The sequence below is a fragment of the Megalobrama amblycephala genome, linkage group LG4 (genome assembly GCF_018812025.1).
Source record: "Megalobrama amblycephala isolate DHTTF-2021 linkage group LG4, ASM1881202v1, whole genome shotgun sequence".
In the NCBI taxonomy this organism is placed as follows: Eukaryota; Metazoa; Chordata; class Actinopteri; order Cypriniformes; family Xenocyprididae; genus Megalobrama; species Megalobrama amblycephala.
In genome coordinates this window covers 5,372,836-5,400,148 of record NC_063047.1, presented here as the reverse complement: position 1 = coordinate 5,400,148, position 27,313 = coordinate 5,372,836, and the positions used below count along the sequence as shown (strand labels likewise).

Genomic DNA, 27,313 nt, shown 5'->3' with positions numbered 1-27,313 from the left:
TACCTGGCAGATAAGAAAAAATGGGAACAGGAAGTTTGAGACGCATTCCTGGTTTCCCTTATTGATGACTAAGTAGCCTGTTATGTTATTAATCTAACACACCCAGGCTGCATATAATACAAAACAAACAATTAAAAAATCGGATCAAATGGCCACGCCGTTTATGTGCCTTGCATTTAATGACAGCTCAAATTAATAGCCACTTGAAATTCCCCCAACAAACGCAACGCGATGGAATTCCCAAAGAAACTCAAGTAACTGACAACTAATTATGTGCGTGCTACGCATGCGCGCCTCGACCCCTGCACATGCGCGCTCCCGCACGGTGTCTGGTTACTAGTGTGGCTTTGGGAATTCCCCAGGAAAACACCTACGCAAACATACGGCCTTTTCTGGACAAACTGGACAACAGTAAGCCGCTCAGAAGGTGAGCAATCTGTAGTTTTATAATGCTCCGGACATGGAGGGAATCTGAGGCTTGTGCGACAGCGCTTGCCGCTGTTGTGTGGGAATTTGTCCAGAAAGAGCTCATCTTGTTCCCCTAAAAACGATCCATCTGGATTGAAGCGAAAACGGCGCAAGCAGATCGCTGTTTGACAAGAAAAGCAGTTTCTCTTATTACAGCTGGCGTCATTTAAACGGATGATTCATATATAAATGGAGGGGACGCAAGATATTCACGGTGAATCCCGAAGACAGTATGCACGGCCTGGACCGAGCTTCACTGTGGAGAAAAGGGGCGCTGTGGACACAGCCCCGGATGACTGGTGTGACAGCGGGCTAGACTCCTTAAGCGGGGTCGGACTCGGTTTTGAGGGTCCCTACGGCACTTACACAGAGGCCGAAGAGATGTGGACACCTGGTCGATCTGTGTCTGAAATCCCACCTTCGGACGAGTCCGACAACAGGAGCACCATGGATTGTGTGTCGATTGGCGGCGGAGAAAGGCTCGACTCTGCCATCGGGGACTCGATTAATGAGGATGCGGTGGTGGGGTGTCTGTCCGACGGGATCGGCACCATGATCCTAAGCGAGCCTGCAGGTACAGACAGACTGGCAGTCTCTGACACTGAGGAGAGTCAGACTCGGCAGCGGAGAGAAGAACTCTTCAACACGCTCAACTTTCTGTCAGAGGACGGTGACACGTAAGCCTATGTAGTTTTCTGTTGCCTCTGTACATTGTTCAGGTTGGAAGGCCATTGTATTTAGGCCATTTGTACTTAGAATATTTGTAAATTTTCTTTTTTGTCTCTCAGGGTACTTCATTTGGCGCTGATTCATGAGCAGTGGGGTGTTGTTCAGTGCCTGCTTGAAGAAATTGTGGTGGACAAGACCTGGACTCCTTACCTGGACATCCAAAATGACCTGGGCCAGGTAAACGCAAAACTGTGTTGCCAGATCTCTCTAGAAAAACAAGCAACTTGCTCTGACTGGACAACACCTATGGATCAAGAAGACTTTCTTTACTTACAGTAATCTGATTTATTGTTGCATAAAATAATGCATTTTAAATCAGGCTAAATTGCATTTTGCATATTTATTTATTTATTTTCATGTTTGAGAAGCCGTTTCACTCATGTGTAAAGAAAAAAGGGGGGGGGCTGGAATAATTCGCATCACTCCATGTTTTTTTAACTGTGTTTTAATTTGAAAGAAAACAATGATGGACTGGTCCCTGCCATGCACTAGAAATACTTTTCAGAAAACCCCTTGTTCACAAATATTAAATGCAAATGGGTTTTGCATTTTAAGATGCAAGATCGTCGTAATTCTAATTTTCTGTTAGTTCTCTTTCAAAAGACAAAAGTGTCAAGTTGTTACGGCGCCCTGTCATCTGTCTAGATGGGGTTTTTTTCTATAAAGGAACACTCCACTTTTTTTGAAAATAGGCTCATTTTCCAACTCCCCTAGAGTTAAACAGTTGAGTTTTACCGTTTTCAAATCCAATTAGTCGATCTCCGGGTCTGGCGGTACCACTTTTAGCATAGCTTAGCATAGTTTATTGAATCTGATTAGACTGCTAGCATCTCGCTCAAAATCTCGGTGCCTGCTGCACCCATGGTATGGCAGCAAAGTTCCTTGATTATTACTCCGGAATGAGAGTATAGTTCCTAGCCATATCGGCCTAGAAAATCACAACTTTTCATTTTCCGTCAGTTTTTTACATGATGTAACTACAGTAGAGTCAAGTTTCTAAATAGGAAAAATATTTAAACTCTTTGGTCGTTTTTGAGCGAGATGCTAACGGTCTAATCAGATTCAATGAACTATGCTAAGCTATGCTAAAAGTGGTACTGCCAGACCCGGAGATCGGCTGAATGGATTCGAAAACGGTAAAACTCAACTGTTTAACTCTAGGGGAGTTGAAAACTGAGCCTATTTTAAAAAAAAGTGGAATGTTCCTTTAAATGCGTCATAGATGGCGATTTAGCCTTTTTTGTAATAACAGAAAAAGGACGCTGGAAGTTGGAATCCGAATATTGGCGTGAATAAGAACCTAGGCTAACATTTACTACTGGCGTGACGTAACTGAAGTGATGAATTGGCATATTCTTATTAATATTAGGATAGAGTTCTAATACATTACAAAATCACATTTAAAATAATTATTGAAGAATAGACCCTTTTCACAGACTGTGATGATGCGTTTTAACGTTTTTTATATTTTCATTAAAAAAATTGTACATTTAACACTATGTTTAGTATTATATTACATTTATATTACATTACAAAAAACTGGTTAAAGGTGCTAAAGAGGATCTTTTCGTCGACTGAGAAACCAAAGACTGTTTTTGAAATGAGCGCATGCGTAAGAACAACCCCCCCTCCTTCAAAGCTCATTTGGAGGGAACGCCTCCCAAAATTCGTGCACGAGTATTGGAACAGAGTGTTTACCACCGGCATTCGCTGTGTCGCAGGCACGTGCACAGGTAGGGCTCAACCTGTGCAGATCACATGCCCTTTTTGTCCTTTCACTCCAAAGTGCCCTTTTTTTTTTGGAGTTTTTATTTTATTTTATTTATTTATTTTCTTCAATAAATCAATGCTATTGGTCACCGTTTACGTCTGTCTTTCTGCTTTACAAATATATTTAGCCTAATAAAGGTATTAAAAAGAGCTTGTGACAAAATCTTTTTGGATCCGCTCAAACTGTCAGTCAAACCTCTTAACTCCGCCCCCTGAGTGCAGCGAACTGAACTTCCACAGAGCAGCTTAACGTCTTGCAACGGTAAATAAATATCTTGTTGTTTGAATAAGTAGGCTACAACGTTGTCTTTACGAAAGAAACACTAGTATGTCTATAAAGTTTCATATTTTATGCATTTGAGGCCTGAGACTGGTGGCGGAGAGAGATTTGCCATCTAAGTTAGTCATAGCCAATAGCCTACATAGCCTTAAATTGCCTGTGCATACAATACAGTAGGCCTAGTATTACATCTTTTATAAATTGAGATTTTGGCCAAACGTATTTTACAACAGGAAAAACTGAGCGCTCATAACTGATGATGACGTAGCCTAATGTGACGCCGTCGTTTTAATGACAAATTGCACATTTGCACATATTCGCTGGTCAAAATCCCGGCGTAACTGCATTTGAGTTTGACACAAAGCGACTGAGTGATCCTCGTCGTCAAATAGGTAAAATATATTTCTAAGAAATTTCTTCTTTGATTTATGATGACTATCTGCTGAATGCTGATGCACTTAATTCATTAACATTTAATCATATTATATATGGTCGCACAGTATGGTTAATATTTACGATGTTAATTCGCTTGCTAGATTTTTTTTAAAATCTAGTATTGTATACTCCCCGCTCGTCTTCACGTATAAACATGGTTTTACTACAGTAATGTACAAACTAAAAACATTACAGAATCATAAGGTCACTGTGCTTCTTTATATTTTATCATGCAGAAAGTAATGTGTGTGTATTAATGTGTGTTGAGAGGGACATCTCAGTGGATCACAGTAAAGTCATACACATCTTCAAGCACATGACTCACAGAAGTTTGCTGTATAATTAGTTTTAAAGAAGTCATGAAACCCTGTATATATATATATATATATATATATATATATATATATAACTGTCGTTAATAGTGAATAAATTATAAAGCTTTTGAGACTATTATTTTGTGTTATTTATTTGGTGGAGGGGGGAGGGAGGTGCCCTTTTCAGTTTCAACACATGCCCCTCAAAAGGTCAGTGCACGGCCCTGCTGTGTCGTGTTAGTGGATTCATTATGTCGGACTCACCGCAGGAAACTCATAATCTGCAGTTTTTACTCCCGTCTCCTGACAAAAACATTGCATGCGGCGCCTTACTGGAGCGCGCAGCCGCGCACGTCTCGCACAAGGAATGTAATGGCAGTGATTGACAAGCCATAGGGCTAATCGTTTACGCGATGATTGCGTAAGCGATTGGTTGATGTTTTTAAGGCCCTACCTCGTGCACAGATGATGTATATTAATATTATTCCTTTCAGTGCACCTAATAAATAGTGTTTTATCAGTTAGTAAAGACAGTTTGAAGTAATATTGCAAAAATGTATAAAACAAAACATCCTCTTTAGCACCTTTAACGCTGCTGTGAGGGTGTTTCTAATACAGCGGCTATGGGAGTGACGGTAAAAATGACATCTTTCTCTCTTCTGACTGCCGTTATCAATTGCTCTCTATATTTACCCTCTTTTTGAAAATTGTGAAAACACTCCTATGGAGTTTTTCTTTTGCTATTTGCACAAATGGAAACACAAAAAAAATATATTTAATGTAGTCTCTCATTCACCGCTATAAAAGTTTACCCATGGATGAGTGCATAGTGTATTGTGTGTCATGTGGGACGCAACTGTATATAGAAAGACGATTCACTCCTGTTAGTTATGAATGGGAGAAACTGCAACACACAATATGGTGGAATACGTCCCACCTTCTAAGTAAAAGAGCCAATCGCTGATTGATAAAGTCATCACGTCACTGCAGCTGCTGTTAGAAGCTTCGGTTGCTATAGAAACAGTCAGTGTTGTGAGACCCACGCTTAGGACTGCACATATGCGCTGCCTGAAAAAGAAGCTTTTTTTTAATGCTATTTGAGCATTTGCTCTTTGTGCCACCAATGTAACTTTTTTTATGCTCTCTTCGCTCAGACCGCTCTACATTTAGCAGTCATCGTAGACCGGAGTGAGTGTGTTCGGGCGCTGTTGTGGAGTGGAGCCAGCGCGGAGATCCAAGAGAGGGGCGGCAACACGCCTTTACACTTGGCTGTCCGAGAGCTTCGCATAGAGTGTGTGAGAGAGCTCACCAGCTGCACACGGACCCCACCGGAGCACCTAAGCATCACCAATTATGCAGGTACAAACTCAAGCAAACACATTTTCACCCTGATTAATGTTTTAATCTCATTCATTTTATCAATATAAATCTGTCCTTTCCATTCATCCATACTATCCCTTTCTCTGTCCATCTGTGTCTTTAAGGTGTGAGTGCACTGCACCTGGCTGTACATAGGGGCAATTGTGACATCATCAAAATGCTGCTGGAGGCAGGAGCAGATGTCAATCAAAGGGTGATTAATTACTGTTTGATTTAAATTAGGGATGCTAACAATTAATCGACGATTAATTGTTGATAATAATTTAATCTACGAAACTTATCAATCATCAATTAAGCAAGGTCATGCACACGCGTGGTGCTCAACCGCGAAACAACCGAGAGGAAAAATGAAGCCATTTTACGTTAAAAGGCTAGAGTTAAACCTTAGTTTAGTTGCCGTGCTTCAGCACATCCACAACAGGAGTTAATTATTGGCTGGCTGCTGCGTCAGCTTCACACGAATGCGTCATGCTGCTCAAGTGTTACAGTGTTGGACAATACCGAGTCTGCTTTCTGACACAGAACCTGGAAGCGCTGGACGTAAACAGCATAGCAGTAAGGCAGGAGAGAATAGATATTGTTGAATAAAGTAGTTATTTTTGTTTTGTTTTTGCGCACAAAGTATTCTCGTCGCTTCAAAACATTTAAGGTTGAACCACTGCAGTCACATGACTATTTTAATGATGTTTTACCACTTTCTGCACCTTGAATGACGGTAATTACTAATTATTAATTTTCAATGGGAGATAAAAACTTCTCGGATTTCATCAAAAATATCTTAATTTGTGTTCCGAAGATGAACAAAGTAATTAATGACAGAATTTTCATTTTTGGGTGAACTAACCCTTTAAAGGGATAGTTCACCCAAAAATGAAAATTTTATATTTATCTGCTTACCCCCAGCGCATACAAGATGTAGGTGACTTTGTTTCTTCAGTAGAACACAAATGATGATTTTTAACTCCAACCGTTGCCATCTGTCAGTCTTGGAGTTAAAAATCATCATTTGCGTTCTACTGAAGAAACAAAGTCACCTACATCTTGTATGCGCTTGGGGTAAGCAGATAAACATCAAATTTTCATTTTTGGGTGAACTATCCCTTTAATTGTTCACCACATGACTAGTAATATGCGCTAACAAAGTAAATAGGGTCAGTTTTGATTTCATGAAGACTTAAAGGCTGATTAATCGATTAATTGATCGTTAATTTAAATGATGATCGATCATGGGAATTTGTGTAAATTGACATCCCTAATTTAAATACAACCATATTTTTTAATAATAGAATATAATCATCTTCTCATGCATTATATTTCAATTTTCAAAGCTTTTTTGAAAAAATCATTAATTGTGGCTTTGTAGGATTTGGGGTCAGGTCGGTCTCCATTGCACTGGGCGGTGGAAGGTCAAAGGTCAGCGGTAGTGGAGTTATTATTGAGCGCTGGAGCATTGGTGAATCAGCGCTCGTATGCAGGCCACACCCCATACTACTGTGCCCTTTACAGACCCAGCAAAGAGGTGCAGGCCCTACTTAGTGTCTGTGGGGCCACATACACACAGGACGATGAGGAAGAGGACGAGTACATAGAGAGTGAGGAGGTTCGAGCCAAATCCACACACATTTACTAACAGGATGCTTAAAAGTATGTTTCTTTACTTAACAATTCTCTGTCTGTCACAGGAGGAGTTTGATGATGTCGTCATTAATGGACAGCGAGTGCTGTAGCTGTAAAACATGGACACTACTCTGCCATTAGACCCTTTGTACTCCAGCTGAACGACTGTGGTGTCTGAGTGTTTTTGGTGGAGGCTATTATGTGTGTCTGTGTGTGTATATTTTGTTTTAAGGTACAGTATGATGTCAGTATGCTGCTTCTGGTTCAAAGGAATACATAGCTAAATTCTGTTAGACATGGAGGATCTAGGTTATTTAAGCCTGACATCACGCAAGTCTTTTTAAAGCTATAACAATGGAGGCAGCTTTTTATTTAGTAAAACCTCTCACTGGCTCATCTTGTGTATGGCATAATTTAAGGAGTAGTTTACCTAAAGATGAATATTGTTACCATTTACTAATCCTCATGATGTTTCAAACCTGAATGACTTTCTGTCTTCTGAGGAAGATTGAAAGAAAAAAAAAATTTTTCTTTTTTTTTTTTTCAAACTATGATGTTTAAACAACATATCTATAAAATCTTTAGGTGAAATATCTTCTTTTCTGTTCCATAGAATAAATAAAGTCATACATGTTTGGAATGACATGAGGATGAGTAAATGATTTCATTTTAGGGTGAACTATCGCTTTAAGAAATTCGCTGGATGATAGTAAACACCTTAGGCAAGCAGCATGGCTGTAATACTCCCACTAGTGGGTGGATCAGTTATGTCCACAACATTACAATAAAGGCTTGCTTTCTTTATTTTTAAATCTAAATTATTAGCCAGATTTAGCTGAGGAAATCTTGAAGAGAAAATGAATGGTTTTTAATAAACTGTTAACTTACTATTACTGTTAAACCAACTATTGGCTGTGTTTTTTGAGTGGAGTGTCACTGTTTCCATGGTGACCTCCCAGTTGTCTATTGTGTGTTCTCAGTGGATGTTTATTCCTTCTTTCTTCACATGTAATGGGTGTTAGGGTTGAAATAGGATAGAGGTGGAAATGCTAAATGCAGAGACGGATAGTAGGTCAGACAGAGAATAAACTAAAAATTACAGACGTCATAAAATTCTACAATACAAATGACAACAAAACTCAAATCTAGCTAAATTCTTGATCTAAGAGACTCAACTAACCGCTTACAGTTGCACATATTATTTGAACTGTGAAGCATCTAACAAACATTCCAAATTACACTAAATGCATGACAACACAATTACTTTTCTTGTCTTATTAAAGCATTTATTTAAAATATATAATATAAAAAAATCTGATTTGATTAAACCGGTTCTGTCTGACAGGCTGTTTTGTTTTCAATTGTTACAAAAGTGGAGCATGATCTCTATGCACTCACTCACACTGATGCTATTGGGGCATTATGGTTGTAGACATTTACAGTCACCCGTTTTTAGGCCTATTTTACAGATTTGTTGGGGTGAGCGTGAAAATTTCTCGATGATTGGTGCCCTCTGTTGGTAATACAGCCACTCCTTTGGAAATCAGGGCTCCTGATCGACTGGTACTTGTCCTCTGTGAGTTGACTGTATACTGTTGAGCAGATTAAGTTTGTCCTGTTTTAAATTACAGTGTTAATGGTTATTCATCCATTGAGAATATGTCATTCTAGATGTAAGAAGAAACACCGAGGAGGGAGTAACATTTAGGGTTTAATGAAACAAGTGTAGTCATGTCTTACGTTGAGAGGGACAGGTGATATTAGGGGAAGCTGGTTTTGCATTTGAATGTTTGTAATCCATGTATAAACAAACATACAGTAGAGTGACGGATCTTTCCTCTCATCTGTACATATTTCTGTTTACTCGATGATGGGTGAAATGACTGAAAAGCTCTTAAAAACCATTCAAATGGACAATAAACAATAATGACGAGAAGACTTCTTTTATTTGTCTCATGCACGTAATCACTCAAATACACACTTTTCTCTTGATGTAGCTGCATCTTCTGTCTTATCTGAACTGAAATATTGTGGAATGTATTTTTTTTTCAATGTCTGCAGGTTCTGAAATGACACTTCATTCAAAAGAAATCATCCTGACTGGATTAGCCTGCTTTGTTATTTTTAAACATCTCTCCTTTTTATACACACGTACCCTTTTTAAGAAATAACAATTTTTTAAATAATATTTACTGCCACTCAACCAACTTTGTAGTACTTATCCCTTTTTTAGGACGGCTAAGCACATTCTGTTTTTCTCATTTTTTTAAACCATGACTCTCATTACTGTAATAGACCTTAGACAGGTAGTGCCATATTTTTGACAGGAATGAAAATGAGGCTGTGAGGAGCAGAAGTGTGTTTATTAGAAAATAAAAGTATCACATATTAAAAATATTAGAGAATGTATTTAGCATTACAGTAATAAGAATTGGAGGGTAAAATTCTTCTGAAAATGTCATAATAATCATCTTAACCCCCATCCCCCAACACTCAGTGTGGTCTTAAATTCAATATGATTTTTTTTTTTTTTTCAATTTAATTTCACCCTCCCAAGATTCTGTTTGATTAATCTGTAAAAGAGCTCAGGGTCAAAGGTCAGCTCAGAACCCTTTAGCGGTATGTTCGGTTGCTCTTCTCCAGCATGCACAGAATTACAGATGATCCAACGCCAAATCCAGCATACAGCGGTTCCGAGAATTTAGCCTGAAATCTGTGGACGAGCTCCATTGTCTCAGACACAGTGTAAAAGGTTACAGATCCTCCAGCGTAATCCAGGTACACACCGATCCGTGTGGCACGAGCTGCTCCCGGCAGATCTTTATCCATCTTATTGTGCCAGGCGGAGTATCCAGAGTCTGAGCACAGGAGGCTCCAGGATTTATCATTGTATCCCAGAAGGCTGTTGGAGTTCTTACCTTTGCGGCTGATGCTCTTGTAGGCAACTCCGATGGAAAATTCACCACTCCACTCTGCCTCCCAGTAATGCCGTGATCCACTGAGCGGTTCCTTGCACAGGATCTGGCAAAACCCATCGAACCGCTCCGGGTGATCTGGGTAGAACTGGGTTGTTCGCTTCCGGATCACCCGACGATTCCCATCTGAAAGAACTAGCTCTTTATAGGCGGTGTTGAGATCAAATGTAAGTTTACAAGAATCTGTGAAATAAAATTGTAGAAACAAAAAAATAGGATCATTCAGCATTTAGCACTTATTAATTCATTCGTGTTAATTGTCTATACACTCACATCTGAGGAAATCCAGTCTTGATTTAGGCTCTGGGAGGTCAGTTCTTATCGAAGCTGAAAATAAAGTATAAGTGATACATAAATGAGCAACGTTGTGCTGTAACATACTTTATTCTAAATAAACAGAAATGTAGAACCTCAAGAAGTCCTCTTACCACTCAAACGTCCTCCAGACCTCGGAATCAGGACATAGACTGAAGTGTCACTCACTGAAAAATCGTGCAAAAATTAATAGTAGATAAAATATAGCATTATGTACAGTACAGTCCAAAAGTTTGGAACCACTAAGATTTTTAATGTTTTTAAAAGAAGTTTCGTCTGCTCACCAAGGCTACGTTTATTTAATTAAAAATACTGTAAAAACAGTAATATTGTGAAATATTATTACAATTTAAAATAACTGTTTTCTATTTGAATATATTTCACAAAGTAATTTATTCCTGTGATGGCAAAGCTGAATTTTCAGCATCATTACTCCAGTCTTCAGTGTCACATGATCCTTCAGAAATCATTCTAATATGCTGATCTGCTGCTCAAGAAACATTTAATGTGTACAATTGTACAAAATATTTGTGTACAATATTTTTTTTCAGGATTATTTGATGAATAGAAAGTTCAAAAGAACAGTGTTTATCTGAAATCTAATCTTTTGTAACATTATAAATGTCTTTACTGCCACTTTTGATTGATTTAATGCATCCTTGCTGAATAAAAGTAGTCATTTCTTTAATTTCTTTTTAAAAAAATAAAAATAAAAATTCTTACTGACCCAAACTTTTGAACGGTACTGTATAATGCTACAGAAGCTTTGTATTTCAGATAAATGCTGTTCTTTTGAACTTTCTATTCATCAAGGAATCCTGAAAAAAAAAGTACACAACTGTTTTCAACATTGAAAATAATCATAAATGTTTCTTGAGCAGCAGATCAGCATATTAGAATGATTTCTGAAGGATCATGTGACACTGAAGACTGGAGTAACGATGCTGAAAATTCAGCTTTGCATCACAGGAATAAATTACTTTGTCAAATATATTTAAATAGTACACAGTTATTTTAAATTGTAATAATATTTCACAATATTACTGTTTTTTACTGTATTTTTAATTAAATAAATGTAGCCTTGGTGAGCAGACGAAACTTCTTTTAAAAACATTAAAAATCTTAGTGGTTCCAAACTTTTGGACTGTACTGTACACTATGATCACAAGTCGAGTCGAAAAAATAATATTTGATTAATATTGTAAACTGTATAAGGATGCATTAAATTGATCTAAAGTAAGAGTAAAGACATTTATAATGTTACAAAAGATTTATATTTCAAATAAATGCTGTTTAATGCTCTGTTAATCAGAGAATCTTTAAAAAAAATGTATAATGGTTTCCATAAAAATATTAAAATATTAATATAATATTTCTTGAGCACCAAATCAGCATATTAGAATGAGTTCTGATGGAGAATAAATTAAATTTTAAGGCCAATTCACACTGCACCGACAAAAGCTGACCAACAGCAACAGACACGTTTTCACGTGAGCACTAGTTTTCGCTCATTGAAATAGAAAACAGTTTAAATTACTGGTATATTATAGTATAACAATATTACTGTTTTTACAGTATTTGATTTAAAAAAATGCAGCCTTGGTGAGCTGATTACATTTTGTTTACTCTTGTCTATGTGATGCGGAGCAATGCTTTCCATCTCTATTTTGTGCATTTTAGATGTAGATATTACAAAAGTCAAAAGAGATCCCATGTCTATTCCTTAGGTGGTTACCTCGTTTGGAGATGTTTCCCAGCTCTTTTTTGCAGATGTCGTCCAGGTGTTCTTTCATGTCAGAGACGGTCTTGGTGATCTCACTGAAGGAAAACTCTGGGTTTATCAGCACTTTGGGCACCATGGGCTCCGGTGCAACTGATAGTGTGGGAAAATTCTGCACAAACAATGAGGACACCTCACAAAATCTGCACTGATAAGTATCCAGAATGATAAAAAAGAAAACTAGTTAAATGTGACTGGCTGTTCTTTACCTGCAGGAAGTGAATGTTGTCCTCTGTGTCAAGTATTTGACGTAGTTCAGCATCTCTCCTCTGAAGCTCCATGATCTCTTGTTCAAGTCTTTCTATGTAGCCCTGAGCCTGTCAGTACATTAAAGCTATCACAGTCTGAAAGCGGGGAACAGCAGCTGTAGTAGTACAGTACGTGTGAAACATATAGTTTTTCTCACTACAGTTCCCCATTAAGCAGCTGAGGTTTTAAATGGATGAAATTAATGCATCACTGATTTTAATTCATTCTCATCTGAATGTAATGTGTATGCACCTGAGCCATGGAGGCCTGTAGGTTGGCTTGTATGAGCTGGCTTATCTCAGCATGCCACCGCTCTACCGCCTGTAACATCTCGCTGAAGATTTTATCACTGTCAGTCTGTGCCCGCTGTGCATTTCCCTACAGAGAAAAAGTAAAATAGTGTTAAAAAATACTATGGAAGTCAATGGGGCCCATCAACTGTTTGGTTACCGACATTCTTCACAATATGTTCTTTTGTGTTCAGCATAAAAAGAAATTTATACAGGTTTGGAACAATTTGAGGACAAAATGATGACAAAATTTCAATTTTTGTGTGAACTACCCTTTTAATCCACACAGCCATTTCATCCACTTGTTTAAAGGTCCGTAGATATGCCGTCAGTTCATACTGCTGTTAACACTTTCTCTGACAAGCGGATGCAATGAGAAGTTTTCCGGTTTGGTCATGTGATGTTCAACATATACCCTATTGTTATATATATTTACAGTAAATAGAATTAAATATAATGTACTGAAGGTTAGCTTGCTTATTGTGCCCAAGATCATGATCTATTTAACTCCACATGCCATTTTATCAAGAAACTATGCCTCTAATCATAGCTGTGTTGGTAATGACGGAAGTTGCGACTATAGTTGGCTAACAATGCTTTCGCGTTTTCCATGTAGGCCTACTACCATGTTCAAATTGACTTTTTTACTTTTGTAAATCTGCAATAATGGACCAATAATAAAATATCTCATTGAACTTTTGGGTCTAGGTTAGGGTTTGAGTTGTGGTTTTGTCTGAAAAGTAAGAAGTACAGAGCTACTTAAACATAAAAGCATAAAAGTTTCACTCCAAAGCTTCTTTGGGACTCCCCTGACTGGACTAACCTTGAGAACATCCACATTGTGTCTGAGTTCTTGAAGTTCTTTCATTCGATCCTGGATAATGTGCTGAACCTCTGTCTGAGTCACCACCAAGATTTTCTATAATCACACATAAAAAATTATGAAAAAAAGAGAGCCTTCATTACAGAAGCTGTTTGCTAGACAAAATATTTATCCAGTCAGATCAATAATAGAATACTGTTATGATAATACAATAGTCCCAACAATTATTTTAGGTCTGCATCAAAGAAAAATTAAAGGATTAGTTCACTTTCAAATGAAAATTACCCCAAGCTTTACTCACCCTCAAGCCATCATAGTTGTACATGACTTTCTTCTTTCTGATGAAGGAAGTTATGAAGTAAAATATCTAGTTTCCGCCAGAACGCCTGCCATACTTAACTAAATAATAAAAACGCAATGCCTCTCGCAGCTTACGCTATACGTCCTACACCTTCCCAATTCAATTTACAGAAAAAGCTCAACTGACGCGATGCCAGTTCCGTTTTGTAACTTGAATACAGAAGGCGGTCTGGCGGAAGCTAGATATTTTACTTCATAACTTATTATATATGGATTTTTTTTTTTACACAAACGCATCGATTTTCTTAATAAGGCCTTTATTAACACCCCAAGCTGTGTGGAGTACGTTTATGATGGATGTGGATAGATGCAGTTTCTTCAGCTTCACACTTGTTGGTATCGTTCACTGCGTCAGGATATTTATTAATATATCTCCGATTGTGTTCATCAGAAAGAAGAAAGTCATATACACCTAGGATGGCTTGAGGGTGAGTAAAGCTTGGGGTAATTTTCATTTGAAAGTGAACTAATCCTTTAATAATTTTATTCATGGAGGATGCATTACATTGATCAAAAGTGATTTTTACATTGTAAAAATCATATACCAAATTATTCTTACAATACACACTTTTGATAAGAACATCGAAACCTGTGACAGTCCACAGAGTATGAGGCACAGAGTAGGGCTAGTTGTCGATTGATTTTTTTAAATCTAGAAAATTTCTCTGGATAGGTTAATTTTTCAATGTCAAGGCAGATACCTTAAAGATTTATCTTCAAAAAGCTATTTCTACTGTTATTGCCAGGAAACAACCAGGTATAAACCAGTTCAAGCCAGTTGTGACAGCTTTCCCTGACTTTTACAAAAAGGACATTGATGTTTATGGAAAAATATCTTATCCTGAGAACACAGTTCAACCTTTCAGTTAAAATCTTCCTTCAGTGTACAGTTGACTAAAATATGATCCTGAAATTCACAAAATCACAAAGATTATTCTCATTTAATTTTTAAGATGTTTGAAAATGCATATTTGTTTAATTGGACTTTTGACTCAAAAACTGAATAGTTTCTCAGATATGGCCCCTGCGACAACTTGCGACATTATGATCTCCTCGTGTCTCACCTGTTTCTCTGTGCGTTCATCATCTGCACTGACTATGTTGTGGCTGCGATGTTCTCTTACTGTACACAGCACACAGATGCACATCTGATCTGAGCGGCAGAAAAGCTCTAAGCCTTTTTCATGCTGTGGGCAGATCTTCCGATCTAGGTGTCCTGTCTCGTCCACCAGTTTGTGTCTTTTAAACGTGGCTGATTCATAGTGAGGCTTGATGTGCGTCTCGCAGTAGTAGGCCAGACACATCAGACACGACTTCACCGCTTTGCTCCGCCGACCGGTACAGAAATCACACAGCGCGTCCCGCTTGAAGTACGGAAACGGGGTGAGCTCACGTGGGGGCGGCCGAGGCTCCGGGTTACCTACGTGGGGTACGGTACGTCTGAGTATGGGCCGAGGAGTGAAGGTCGCCTGGCACTGCGGGCAACTATACACGCCGAGGTGGTCAGAATGGTCCCAGTAGATCTTAATGCACTCCAGACAGAAGGTGTCTCCACACGGGATGGTGACGGGGTCTTGCTGGGTGTCTGTGCAGAGTGGGCAGGTGTAGTCCAGGTATTCGGATTCTGCCATTTTCTAAAAGAAAGCTGTGAGAAAGACAGGTGAATTGAAAGAGCAACTGAAGCAGAAACACACCTGTATTTATAGATTAGCACCGAGGGTGGAGGTGCTGAACTACAAACACAGTATGAGTTTAGATGACGGTTGCAGGAAGTCACTTAGAACACAATTAGAGCAACTGTTATAGCAAGCATTAAACTGATAGTTCACCCAGAAGTGAAATCCTGTATGATTTTCTTTCTTCTGCGGAACACCGAAGAAAATATTTTGATTAGTATTTGTTCATACAGTGAAAACAACACTGTATCCTATTGACTTTCATTGTATGGACAAAAAAAAAAAAAAAAGATATGTCCATAATATTTTCTTTTATATTCCACAGAAGAAAGTGGAATGCCATGAAAACAGAAGTTTCATTTTTCGGCACTTTAAGGTTCTAATAGTGCAAATTCTAATAAAACTCAAAGATAACCAATGTGCTCTCTCTCTCTCTCTGCATACATGCACTGCAGCGAAATGTGAAACTGTTTTGTCTGTAAATATGGAAAGGTTAGAATAAATTTGTCTAGTCAGCGCTTACATTCTGTGAGTAAACCACTGTGACATGACAGCACTGTGTGTACTGTACACACAGCCTAGTGTCATGCAGGTAGAGCACAAACACACATACATGCTGGATCTGAGAGAGGAAGAATTTCAAGGTCAGACTGTCTGGTGTCATGAAAGAAAATTCAGCATATTTCTCTGCTCTTGTCTTACGACAATCTTCCTGGCACCTGATGGATCTGTCTTATACAAAGGGAGTACTAAAATGATTACTGTTATTGTATTTTAGAAAGTAGTCCAAACACTGTTTTTGTGTAATTTTTTTGACAATTATTTTAGAAATGTAATCATTTTCATCTTCACTTCAGCTTTAATATCCTACTTATTTTTCAACACAGAATTTTGAGTTATTACTGAAAAATTGCTTATTATAAATGCCACCTTTTAGCCAATTTTAGGTAAACATATTCATTTTTCTTTTTACACATTTTATTCATTTTTGCAATGAACAACAGATTTGATGTTATTAACTGCTGATATTTGATTGGAGGCTGACAGGCATACATATATATAATTTTTTTTTTTTTTTGTATCTGAGTAATATTACCCAAAAATGAAAATTCTGTCATTTATTACTCATCCTCATGTCGTTCCACACCTGTAAGACCTTCGTTCATCTTTGGAACACAAATTAATATATTTTTGATGAAATCTGAGAGCTTTCGGACTCCTCCACAGACAGCATTAATTACCATTTTCAAGGCCAGCTCCTGCATCAGTATCATACGCATGCATCATGGTGCTCATGTGAACAGAGCCGGTGTTCTGATGTAGAACCTGGAATTGATGAATGTAAACAGTATAGGAGAATGACACAGAAGAGAAGAAATTGTTGAATAAAGTCGTTATTTTTGTTTTGTTTTTTGCGTGCGAAAAAAATATTCTCATCACTTGGTTGTGGTTGAACCACTATAGTCACATGGACTATTTTAACAATGTCTTTACTACCTTTCCAGGCCTTGAAAGTGGTAATTAAATTGTTGTCTATGGAGGAGTCAGAAAGCTCTCGGATTTCATCAAAAATATCTTGATTTGTGTTCTGAAGATGAACAAAGGTCTTACGGGTTTAGAACAACATGAGGGTGAGTAATTAAAGAGAATTTTCATTTTTGGGTGAACTAACTCTTAAAGGTGCCCTAGATTCAAAAATTGAATTTACCTCGGCATAGTTAAATAACAAGAGTTCAGTACATGGAAAGACATACAGTAAGTCTCAAACTCCATTGTTTCCTCCTTCTTATATAACATTTGTTTAAAAGACCTCCGAAAAACAGGCGAATCTCAACATAACACCGACTGTTACGTAACAGTCGGGATCATTAATATGTACGCCCAATATTTGCATATGCCAGCCCATGTTCCCAACATTATGAAAGGCATTAGACAAGGGCAGAACGTCTGGATCTGAACAGCTGAATCATCAGACTAGGTAAGCAAGCAAGAACAATAGCGAAAAATGGCAGATGGAGCAATAATAACTGACATGATCCATGATATCATGATATTTTTAGTGATATTTGTAAATTGTCTTTCTAAATGTTTTGTTAGCATGTTGCTAATGTACTGTTAAATGTGGTTAAAGTTACCATCGTTTCTTACTGTATTCACGGAGACAAGAGCCGTCGCTATTTTCATTTTTAAACACTTGCAGTCTGTATAATTCATAAACACAACTTCATTCTTTATAAATCTCTCCAACAGTGTAGCATTAGCCGTTAGCCACGGAGCATAGCCTCAAACTCAGAATTCAGAATCACTGTAAACATCAAAATAAACACTGTACTATGCGATTAGACATGCTGCATGACGAACACTTTGTAAAGATCCATTTTGAGGGTTATATTAGCTGTTTGAACTTTTTTTTTATGTTGTTTAAGGCAAGCGCGAGCTCTTAGAGCGTGGAGCAGGAGATTTAAAGGGCCACACACACTGAATCGGCTAATTTCTATTTATGCCCCAAAATAGGCAGTTAAAAAAATGAATTAAAAAAAATCTATGGGGTATTTTGAGCTGAAACTTCACAGACACATTCAGGAGACACCTTAGACTTATATTACATCTTTTAAAAAAAAAGTTCTAGGGCACCTTTAAAGGGATCAAGAAGATGCATACCAATTTTCTTGGATCACTTCATGGATCACACTATTCCAGAGTTATAGTGGTTTTTCAGTTGTAGCGCCCCTATTGGTGGATTTTTTATTTTTTTTTAACTTGGTGTGTGTCCTCAAAATATCCTGTTGTCTATATGTTTCAAATTTGGTTTATCTAAAAATCCTTACAAATACAATAGGGTTCTAGCACTTTGTGCTTGGACCCCTAATAATAATAACAACAAATAACATAATGTTTTTGTACTGTTGTTAAAATAAGTGGAAGTGGATGCACAAGCCTTGCATAATAAAGTTAAAAATAACGTGGATATATTAGGCCTACTAATAATCTGTGTCCCTGTGCATTCACAATGGTGGCCTTGCAGGTCCAGGGAGGGAATGGTAAATGATGCTGTGCCGCCATCTGGATGAGCTGCCAGACCTGCACTTCACAGAAAAGACACACATTCTTTGCACACATTAACATCCCCTTATATAATCTGAACATTGTTTATGTAGCAGCCCATGTGCATCCTTTCATTATCACAGTCTACCGTCACAGTATCCATCTTCTAATGTGTACATAATGCTTTTTGTTTTCTTCTTTTTTTTCACAGAGAATAAGTCCAGTACCTTGTTGAATCCATGTCACCAATAATTAAGCTATTTTGGGGTCGACTGGTGCCCTAACCAGTTTTAGAAATGTGTACCTAATAAAGTCAAAATTGCATGTGTATGTAATATCTGTTAGTAAATTGATACATTTAGTTTTAGTGAGTACTCTCATATTCATGTTTTCAATATGCAACAGTTCTTTACTATGCACAGACATTTCTTGACGTTTTTAGAGAAAGTACTTTTTCCATTTGTCATTCACTGTGTATGTGGGTAGACATTTCTAAAGCTTCTTGCATCTTGGTTATCTATAGCTTGAACAAATAATACTGTAACCTATGAATTGAATGGATGTTTTTAATAATTCTGACCCTCAGGATTCTTCTTCAGACTGTCTTTGCAGCCATTGGATGTAATATACTAGCAGTTCTTCTAGCATGCTGTAGAGGGAGCTCTTGCAGTTCATACAAAGCAAGGTTAAGTTATGTTTGTTTATAATTCAGCAAGGTCTTTTTCCAGTACTGGTTTTAAACTGTTCCACTGCAGAAGAAATATATTTATTCAGATACAAATACATTAAAAATAAATAAACCATTTATACTACGGTTAAATGTTTGAGGAAATACTGGAAATGCTCATTCTCAATCTCTGTTAATGCATTTGAGTTATTTTGTACTTTCATTAGCTCATTATTTTTCACTTATTTCCTTAACAATAACACAGCGTGAGTTACAAATTACATGCCATGAGGTTAACTGTAATGAATCTTCATCTCTCCAAACAGGGAGCATATTGTATATACAAGACCAAACAAACTAATGAGCTAATTACCGAACAACAGGCGAACTAAAACTGACACTGACTAGAAACTAGGACACACCGGTAAGCAGGGAGGAACACAATGAAACATAGCATGCATGTTACACACATTTACATTAACTGGAATATACGACCAAATTCCAGTTAATTTCAGAATTTTCTTGTGCATGTACACAGTCATTGTTCCTCTAGTTGTGTTGTCAGAAATGATGAGTTGCTGTGAGTGGGTCTCCATCTGTGGTTTTGTTGTCAGTAAGTGGTGAGCTGCTCAGAGCCATTAGACAGAGATGCACTGAAGCCATTAGAGCAAATAACATTTAGAGCATCACAGTCCAACAACATGTGTGCACGTGTGTGGGTTCACTGTGTAACATCTCAATGCTGCTCCACTGAGACTGATGGGAAAGGGTGTGGCAGCAGAGAGAGACAAAAACAAAGACAGAAGGAGGAGAGAAGGAGGAGGGACAGAAGGTTGAAAGTGAAGGAGTACTTAGTCAGTTGAGTAAAAAAAGAGGACAATATGAAGAAAAGGGTCAAACAGGCAGAGACAATTTAAATAGCGGGAAGACAAGAGGACATGTGGCAGAAAGAGAGAGAGAAGAGTGAGTGAAGTCATCATTTGTGCTGGGCTGTGCTCTCTCCTCCCCTCTGTCTTGCGTCATTGTACACACACACACACACACACACACACACACACACACTTAGAACGGGCAGAGAGGAAGACGGAGAAACACACACCCACATTCAGCATCCTTTCAGTAGCAGCTTAGCATCAGTATCTAAGATTGTCCACCTCACTGTCAGGTAGGCTGAATCTCTCCTTCTCTTTCATTCTCAATAACACACACCCATCCGGAAGCTTTTGTGTTATATATACACAAGGCCAAACAAGCCCAGCAGGGATTTATGCTTGAGACATAGTTAGCTTGTTTTAATACTACAGTTTTCAGATAATACAGAGCATCTGATTATGTATTGTGAACATACAGAATAAAAGGAAAATAGGCTGCATTACTGGTTTACCAGAACCTTTTAATTTCTCATAATGCAAGAGTTTCATGCATTTTTTTTTTGAATAATTTTTGAGTGATGTAATGTATTTTTACTTTATTATTCTGTAGGTCTATAAAGGTAAATGCAGATGCAAATTTATGACTCTTTTATGGATTATATGTTTTTACGTTTCAAAAATACCCAATATTAGAGAGAGAGAGAGAGAGAGAGAGAGAGGAAGCCAGCAAAGAAAGCTGAAGCTAATTTAGTAAAGTGGACTTCATTAAATTACAGCTTTTAGTGTGAGTAATATACGTTTGTGTGTGTGTGTGTGTGTGTTGCGGTCCTGGTAAACCCTACTTAAAATACTATACTATAAAATACTTGTCCTTGTGGGAATATATTTTGGTGATGTTTTTTGAAAACTGAAAAGTTTTCTGTGATGAGTAGGTATAGGGTTAGGGGATATAATATACAGTAATACACATAAACATTATGTCTTTGAAATGTGTCCCCATAAAACAGTGGTGTGCACACACCTTCACGAGGGCAGGAGAAATGGGAACATGGGGGCACCGCGATGCGACTGCAAAGGGCACTTTCACTTTCATCATCAAAGATCAGAATGTGGACCAAGAGAGTAAAGAGAGGACATTCAGCCGGTCCTCACTTTCTGAGACCTTTAAAGGCCTGTTTGAGGGTCAAGACTTGGTTTTAGGGATAAGGTTTTGGGTAAAGGGTAGGTTTAAGTGTAAGGGTTCAGGTTAGGTACTTAGTTGTGTTATCTGAAGCCTCTGTAGAGCTTTGTGAAGCAACCTCAGCTTGATCCGGAAATGTCTAGTAACTATCGACCAATCTCTAAACTGCCTTTCATCTCTAAGCTTTTGGAGAAAGTAGTGTTTTCACAGCTTCAGTCTTATTTGGATTCTTTTAATATTTTGGACATGTTCCAATCTGGTTTTAGATCATTACATAGCTCTGAGTCAGCTCTGTTGAGTGTCACAAATGATATCCTGCTTGCACTGGATTCAGGCTCTTGCATTGTGCTGGTTTTGTTTGCTGCACCTGAGTGCAGCATTTGATACCACTGACCATAGCATTCTTCTTAAATGATTAGAATGCATGGTAGGTGTCAAAGGCACTGTATTGCAATGGTTTGCTTCTTATCTCGAGAATAGGACTTTTTCTGTAAATTTAGGGAATTTCTCCTCGTTATCTGCACCTGTTTTGTGTGGTGTGCCCCAGGGATCAATTTTGGGACCTTTATTGTTTTCCCTTTATATGCTTCCCTTGGCCCTCATTTTTCAGTAATACAACATTTCATATCACTGTTATGCAGACGACTCCCAGTTTTACCTTCCAGTAAGGCTTGACACCACTGGTCCATCTGATGTGCTATTAAAATGTGTAAATGATATCAAGAGGTGGATGGCAAACAATTTTTTGCAGCTAAATGAGGATAAAACAGAGGTTTTAATTCTAGGTTGTCCTGCAAACTCCTCTCCTGCTCTGGAAGCCCAGTTAGGTCTCCAAACCTTGGAGTGATCTTTGACTCTTCACTATTTTTTGATAAACAAATTAGTGCTGTTATTAGAGGAAGTTTTTTCCATTTAAGATCAATTGCAAAGTTGAAGCATCTTCTTTCAAGAAAAGATTTAGAAGTTGTGATTCATGCTCTTGTAACATCATGTTTAGATTATTGCAACTCTCTCTATTCTGGTCTCCCTCAGTCTTCATTATCACATTTGCAAGTTGTTCAAAATGCAGCCGCAAGACTTCTGACTGGGTCTAAAAAGAGGGACCACGTCTCACCCATTTTAGCATCCCTTCACTGGCTTCCCATTAAATTTAGAGTTGATTTTAAGATCCTTATGTTTGTTTACAAGGCGTTGTCTGGCCATGCACCAAGATATACAAGTGATCTTTTTGTACCATACTGTCCCGCTGGTCACTTAGATCCTCTACTCACTTGCTCTTAACTGTGCCTTGGTGTCACTATAAATCAAAGGGTGACTGGGCCTTTTCTGTGGCTGGGCCCAAGCTTTGGAATGGTCTCCCCTATCATGTGAGGTCTGCTCCTTCATTGGACATTTTTAATGTTTTTCCTGAATAACCGTTGGGTGTGAATAGTGCTCAAAAGAACGTCACCTCATCTTCTCTGACAGGCGCCCTGCACGTGCAGCTGACATAAACCACACTTTCAGTAACAAAAAGAAAATCCTATCCAGTGGTGAAGTGTTTTCTGTGTTGACAAATCTTTCGCGATATCCTAATAACAGTCGCAATTCCGCACGCAACGCGTCAACGTCATAGACTGTAAAAAAAGATGGACGACGCGACGCCGCCTCCTTCCATTGTATTGAACTGAAGTCAAAACGGTTACGCAAAAACGTCAAAAAAAAAGAAAAAAAAAAAAAGTTTGGAACCTGGGCATGCGCAGAAAGACTCGTCAGTGGAGCCCGGAGGCGGAGTCGCGGTATCAAACTTCCGCCCAGACGGCTGCGTCATCATTGATATATATTTTTAAAAGGCTATAATTATACGTAATTTCAAATTCTACCTATAAAATAATAGGCTATTCTGTTTCTAGAGCAATAATATTTTTGAAACAGCAAATTCAGTAGATGAACTCAATATAATATGCCTCTAGAAACTCTAAAATATCAGAAACGGTCCTGTCATTTTAAATAAAATGTTTAAACTAACGTTACAGGAGATCGATTGCTGTAGACAGTGCTCTATAATTAATTAGAGTAGGCTATCATTAGTTTTATCCTGCTAATTATTATTTTATACCCATAAAAATAATTATAACTGCCAGATAACGATCACCTGCTTTTTTCCGTCATGGCTAACGTTAGGTGTATTATCTTAACTAATAACGTTTATTAATTAGCTTATGAAGCCCACATTTAACGTTACCGAGAAAAGCTCAGATATCCGTTACATCTTGTAGGTCAGTTAGTACAGTTTACTGCTGAACAACTCATTTTGTCGGTGTGAAATAACACAAAAATGAAAAATTAATAGTTATTTATTTATCTTCAATCTCCCCTCGAAGCTCCGACAGTCCTCAGAGAAGCTGTCAATCAACTGTGAAGCACGACGACACGCCCCGTTTCTATAACACCAAATTGCTAGCTAAAATCAAACTTATCACAAAAACGAACAATTGAATATAAATCAGCATGATAACAACTACCTTAAATGACCAAAACCATCTTGCGGAAAATTTTATTTGAAGCATAATTTATTTTTATGTTTTAACTTAAGTCTCGTTCGTCTGCATTGAGCGGGCGGGGTTTATGATCTGCACTGCATCCAGCCTCCAGGGGGCAATCAAAGAGCCCGCAGCTTCACTTTTCAGGACGTATGAGGCACACCCCGTCAACGTCCGCTAATGTCCAATTCGCGACCTAATGACTCATTTGAACAGATTCATTTTAATGAATCATGACAACAACTGATCTGTCCACACGGTCTATAATGAATCATTTACTCGAACACCTCTGAAATGAGAACATAAGTGTGTTTAAGTGTCATTTAGCAAGAGTGGTTAGTAAAATTAGCCTTAATAATCCACAATATTTTCAGGTTATTTAAATGACAGTGTGTAGTAAATTAGGCCTACCTATAAAATCAGTTAGTTTAGACTGGAGTGAGGTGAAACCAGAACAAAGCAAGTTGTTGTTAGCTAGGTGCATTCAATTGTATATGGTAGAAAATGATATTATTAGTTAATATAGTATAGGCAAGAAAGAATTAGTGAGAGTGACGGGTACTTTATTGTCAGTATTGGGCTCGCAGATCACATGGGTAGGGTTTTACTGTTTGTGTGGATGACCATGTCTGTCACCACCAAAGACCATTTTTGACCCAGGAAAAATCCTGCATTGATTCATTTGAATTGAAATATTTAATACTTTCACAGAAAAAATTATGTCTGCGATTAATTTAGATTAATAAAGTTTGTAATTAATTAGATTAAAATTTTTAATCGATTGACAGCCCTAATTTTTATACTTTAGTATTTGGAAACTTGTAAATTATTCTTGTGTAGATCTGTTTTGTACTTTGTACAGCACTTTGGAACAATCTACATTGTGTTTAAATGTGCTTTATAAATAAATGTTGCTTGCATTGTGTCAATGAATGTCCTCACAAAGATAGATGTACAAGAATGTGTGTGTGTGTGTGTGTGTGTGTGTGTGTGTGTGTGTGTGTGTGTGTGTGTGTGTGTGTGTGTGTGGAGTAAATGAGATAAAGTAGTACAGCCTTTCTGTCATTAATTACTCACCCTCATGTCGTTCCAATCCTGTAAGACCTTCTTTCTTCTTCAGAACACAAATTAAGATATTTTTGATGAAATTCGAGAGGTATGAGACTCATAGACAGCAATTTAACCAGCACACATCAGAACACCGGCTCATTATTGTCTGGCTCCTGCGTCAGTATCACGTGCATGCGTAGTGCTCTTCACATGACCAACATCGGCCAATAATGAGCCGGTGTTCTGATGTAGAACCTGGAAGCATGTATGTAAACAGCGTATGAAAATGACACAGAAGAGAAGAAATTGTTAAATTAAGTAATTGTTTTTGTTTTGTTTTTGCGCACAAAGTATTCTCGTCGCTTCATAACATTAAGGTTGAACCACTGTAGTCACACTGACTATTTTAACGATGCCTTTACTATCTTTCTGGACCTTGAAAGTGGTATTGTTGTCTATAGACAAGTCATATACCTCTCGGATTTCATCAAAAATATCTTAATTTGTATTCAGAAGATGAATGAAGGACTTTCGGATGTGGAACGACATGAGGGTGAATAATTAATGATAGAAATTTCATTTTTGGATGAACTAACCCTTTAAGATGTTAAACAAATTCATGAAATTACATCTTTTTGCTACAGTATCTAACCCTCACATAACAAAATGCTGCTTTGTACCAAAAATAAGCATATGTATAGTGATAAGATGAACAGCTGTTTATAGATGTTACCATATCATATATTTCAGTACAGCTGGAATGCTGTATTGACCAGTGTTGTTATTATTTTTTAAATTGAAATGAAGCCGAAATAAAATTAAAATATAAATAGTAGATGAAAACCTTAAACTTAAAAAAAAGCCAATTAAAGATATTAGTAAAGATATATTAGTATATAATTGTAAATAATTCTAAGTAACTAAAAGTAACTATAATAGTAGGCTATATAAAGATAAAACTTGACCAATCAAAAGCCAAGACTGGAAAGATCAGTATAATGTTGCAGTAAAACATCATAATATTACATAAAAAACCCTCAAAACATCTTTCATTCTTTCTCTCATGCTAGATCTGACAGCATGGCTGAGGGTTCAGGTGAGGTGTCCCTGGCAGAGCTGGAGACAGCATTTCGTAAATTTGCAGTTTATGGAGACACCAAAGCAACAGGGAATGAGATGAATGGGAAAAACTTTGTTAAGCTGTGTAAGGACTGCAAGGTCATTGATGGGAAAAATGTCACCAGCACGGACGTGGACATCGTCTTCAGCAAAGTCAAGTATGATTATTTGCAAACAGTTTTATATTTAATCCTGTGCATTACAATGGACGTATGCATGACTGGGCCTAACTTTGTGTCTGCTCATGTGTCTTAGGGTTAAATCAGCACGTGTCATCACATTTGAGCAGTTCACTCAAGCCATGGCCGAGTTGGCTACAAAACGCTTTAAAGGGAAGAGCCAGGAAGAGGCAGTGCAGCTTCTCTACGGTCTCATTGCCGGCAAAGAACCTGCCAACTTTGGTGTCACTGTGAGTATACCAGCCAATCAAAACAGTCTGTTTTCATAGATTAAGCAATAACCATGTACAATAACCATGCATAATCTGTTTCTCTCCACAGAAAGTGGCAAAAGCCTCTGCTGTGGACAGGCTAACAGACAGCAGTAAGTTCACCGGTTCTCATAAGGAGCGTTTTGATGCGTCTGGAAAAGGAAAAGGCCGTGTTGGGAGGGAAGACATCCCTGACACCAGTGGATACGTCTCGACATACAAAGGCCAAGGCACCTATGACAGCAAAATAAAAGAGGACAAATGAGAGAGGAAAGGACGAATAATGTGCATGTCTGAAGTCTTCCTGGTTTTATTTCAGCAGTCATGGCTTGCCTGCAAAAACAAACCCCTGGCTAAAACTTTGCACGGATACCTGTCTTTATGACTTTTATATCAGTGAGTAATTCAAAATTAATAGTGTGCTGCCGTTATAAATCACAAATACACTTTGGTGATGCTTGTGTTTGTTTTGAGACCGGTTCTTCTTACTACCATGTAGCAACCTGTCTGTCCGTTCCTGCTAACTACCCGAAAAACATTGATTTCAATCCCAGTGAAAACATAAAATAAATACCCTGAATGCTTTAGACAAAAGCATTTGCCAAATGCGTAAATTAGTGAAACATTCAACACACAAAGCAGCACTCCTTTTTAAAATAAGCAACAGATTGGAGTTGACATGTGAAGTCATACAACAATCTATCATCATCTTACTGAGTTTTTCATGTGGTGAAAAGCACTGTCTCTGACCAACTTGTCTTTCATAAATTAACATTATTTAAATTTATGACTAAATAGAACCAAATAAAAACAGCTGAAGGAATAATTCCGTCTTCATTTAGAAGAAAGAAAGTCTGTAATACTTTTACAGTGTATTTTTTGTTCATTACATGTAGTTAGTAATAACTATAAATTATGCATAATTACATAATAAACCAAATCCTAAACCTAACCCTAGGCCTATAGT

At 37.7% G+C, this 27,313-nt stretch overlaps 3 protein-coding genes across 5 annotated transcripts in view; 2 read left to right on the top strand and 1 right to left on the bottom strand.

Annotated features, from left to right (window-relative positions):
- The first annotated feature begins 299 nt into the window (after positions 1–299).
- Positions 300–8,929, top strand: nfkbib (nuclear factor of kappa light polypeptide gene enhancer in B-cells inhibitor, beta). The gene is made up of 6 exons (XM_048186960.1): positions 300–1,145; positions 1,257–1,374; positions 5,151–5,355; positions 5,481–5,569; positions 6,740–6,976; positions 7,059–8,929. Exons 1-6 carry the CDS (start codon positions 658–660, stop codon positions 7,101–7,103), a joined length of 1,182 nt encoding a protein of 393 aa, XP_048042917.1. The 5' UTR covers positions 300–657; the 3' UTR covers positions 7,104–8,929.
- A 408-nt stretch (positions 8,930–9,337) lies between these two features.
- ftr84 (finTRIM family, member 84) overlaps positions 9,338–27,313 on the bottom strand; it is a 31,193-nt gene continuing 13,217 nt past the window's right edge. The window contains exons 2-9 of one of the 2 annotated variants that reach the window (XM_048186957.1): positions 14,850–15,430; positions 13,426–13,521; positions 12,565–12,690; positions 12,273–12,380; positions 12,019–12,175; positions 10,397–10,450; positions 10,242–10,295; positions 9,338–10,151 (exon numbers count right to left, since the gene is read on the bottom strand). In XM_048186957.1, coding sequence (XP_048042914.1) covers positions 9,607–10,151; positions 10,242–10,295; positions 10,397–10,450; positions 12,019–12,175; positions 12,273–12,380; positions 12,565–12,690; positions 13,426–13,521; positions 14,850–15,416 — 1,707 coding nt within the window. In that variant the 5' untranslated portion in view covers positions 15,417–15,430 and the 3' untranslated portion in view covers positions 9,338–9,606. Of the gene's footprint in view, positions 10,152–10,241; positions 10,296–10,396; positions 10,451–12,018; positions 12,176–12,272; positions 12,381–12,564; positions 12,691–13,425; positions 13,522–14,849; positions 15,738–27,313 lie in introns of those variants that run through there. The other variant, XM_048186959.1, reaches the window with a different exon arrangement.
- tppp2 (tubulin polymerization-promoting protein family member 2) lies at positions 19,989–26,867 on the top strand. Of its 2 annotated transcripts, none has more exons than XM_048186967.1 (4): positions 19,989–20,136; positions 25,868–26,074; positions 26,172–26,325; positions 26,417–26,867. In XM_048186967.1, exons 2-4 carry the CDS (start codon positions 25,878–25,880, stop codon positions 26,609–26,611), a joined length of 546 nt encoding a protein of 181 aa, XP_048042924.1. In that variant the 5' UTR covers positions 19,989–20,136; positions 25,868–25,877; the 3' UTR covers positions 26,612–26,867. The 2 variants fall into 2 exon arrangements, with proteins under 2 accessions (XP_048042924.1, XP_048042923.1); XM_048186966.1 differs by lacking the exon at positions 19,989–20,136 and adding an exon at positions 20,194–20,338.

Bases quoted from the DNA above. Each gene is read 5' to 3' on its own strand.
- tppp2 (XM_048186967.1), top strand. From the start codon at position 25,878: ATGGCTGAGGGTTCAGGTGAGGTGTCCCTGGCAGAGCTGGAGACAGCA. The intron at 26,075-26,171 runs GTATGATTATTT...CATGTGTCTTAG, and splicing joins ATCGTCTTCAGCAAAGTCAA to GGTTAAATCAGCACGTGTCA. The intron at 26,326-26,416 runs GTGAGTATACCA...TTCTCTCCACAG, and splicing joins CTGCCAACTTTGGTGTCACT to AAAGTGGCAAAAGCCTCTGC.
- nfkbib (XM_048186960.1), top strand. From the start codon at position 658: ATGGAGGGGACGCAAGATATTCACGGTGAATCCCGAAGACAGTATGCA. The intron at 1,375-5,150 runs GTAAACGCAAAA...CTCTTCGCTCAG, and splicing joins TCCAAAATGACCTGGGCCAG to ACCGCTCTACATTTAGCAGT. The intron at 6,977-7,058 runs GTTCGAGCCAAA...TGTCTGTCACAG, and splicing joins AGTACATAGAGAGTGAGGAG to GAGGAGTTTGATGATGTCGT.